Here is a 303-nt window from a genome sequence, read left to right as displayed (position 1 = left end):
ACCCCGTGGTGTGGAACGAGATCCACCACAAGACCGAGTTCGGCTCCAACCTGACGGGCCACGGCTACCCCGACCCCAATTATCTGGACAACGTCCTGGCCGAGCTGCTGGCCCAGGGCGTCTCTGAGGCCACCCTGAAGGACTGAAGCAAGGGGGAAGGGCTCCCCACCGACCCCCTCGCCCCTGTGTCCCTGCCCGTGCCACCGCCGCCCGCGCCGCTTCGCTGCCGACGCCGCCGCCCTGCCGGGTGGGCTCGTCCCTTCCTCCCTGGGCCACCCCTTGCCCACCGCCCCGCCTGCCTCG

At 71.6% G+C, this 303-nt stretch overlaps 1 protein-coding gene across 1 annotated transcript in view; it reads left to right on the top strand.

Annotated features, from left to right (window-relative positions):
- DTX1 (deltex 1, E3 ubiquitin ligase) overlaps positions 1-146 on the top strand; it is an 11,703-nt gene extending 11,557 nt beyond the window's left edge. Inside the window, exon 9 of the mRNA XM_009886089.1 lies at positions 3-146. Within this exon, the coding sequence (XP_009884391.1) occupies positions 3-146 (144 nt within the window). The remainder of the gene's footprint in view (positions 1-2) is intronic.
- The last annotated feature ends 157 nt before the right edge of the window (positions 147-303 follow it).

Source organism: Charadrius vociferus, unplaced genomic scaffold, assembly GCF_000708025.1.
Source record: "Charadrius vociferus isolate BGI_N301 unplaced genomic scaffold, ASM70802v2 scaffold1315, whole genome shotgun sequence".
In the NCBI taxonomy this organism is placed as follows: Eukaryota; Metazoa; Chordata; class Aves; order Charadriiformes; family Charadriidae; genus Charadrius; species Charadrius vociferus.
The sequence above is the reverse complement of the archived record's forward strand: the minus strand, read 5'-3'. Positions and strand labels throughout refer to the sequence as shown.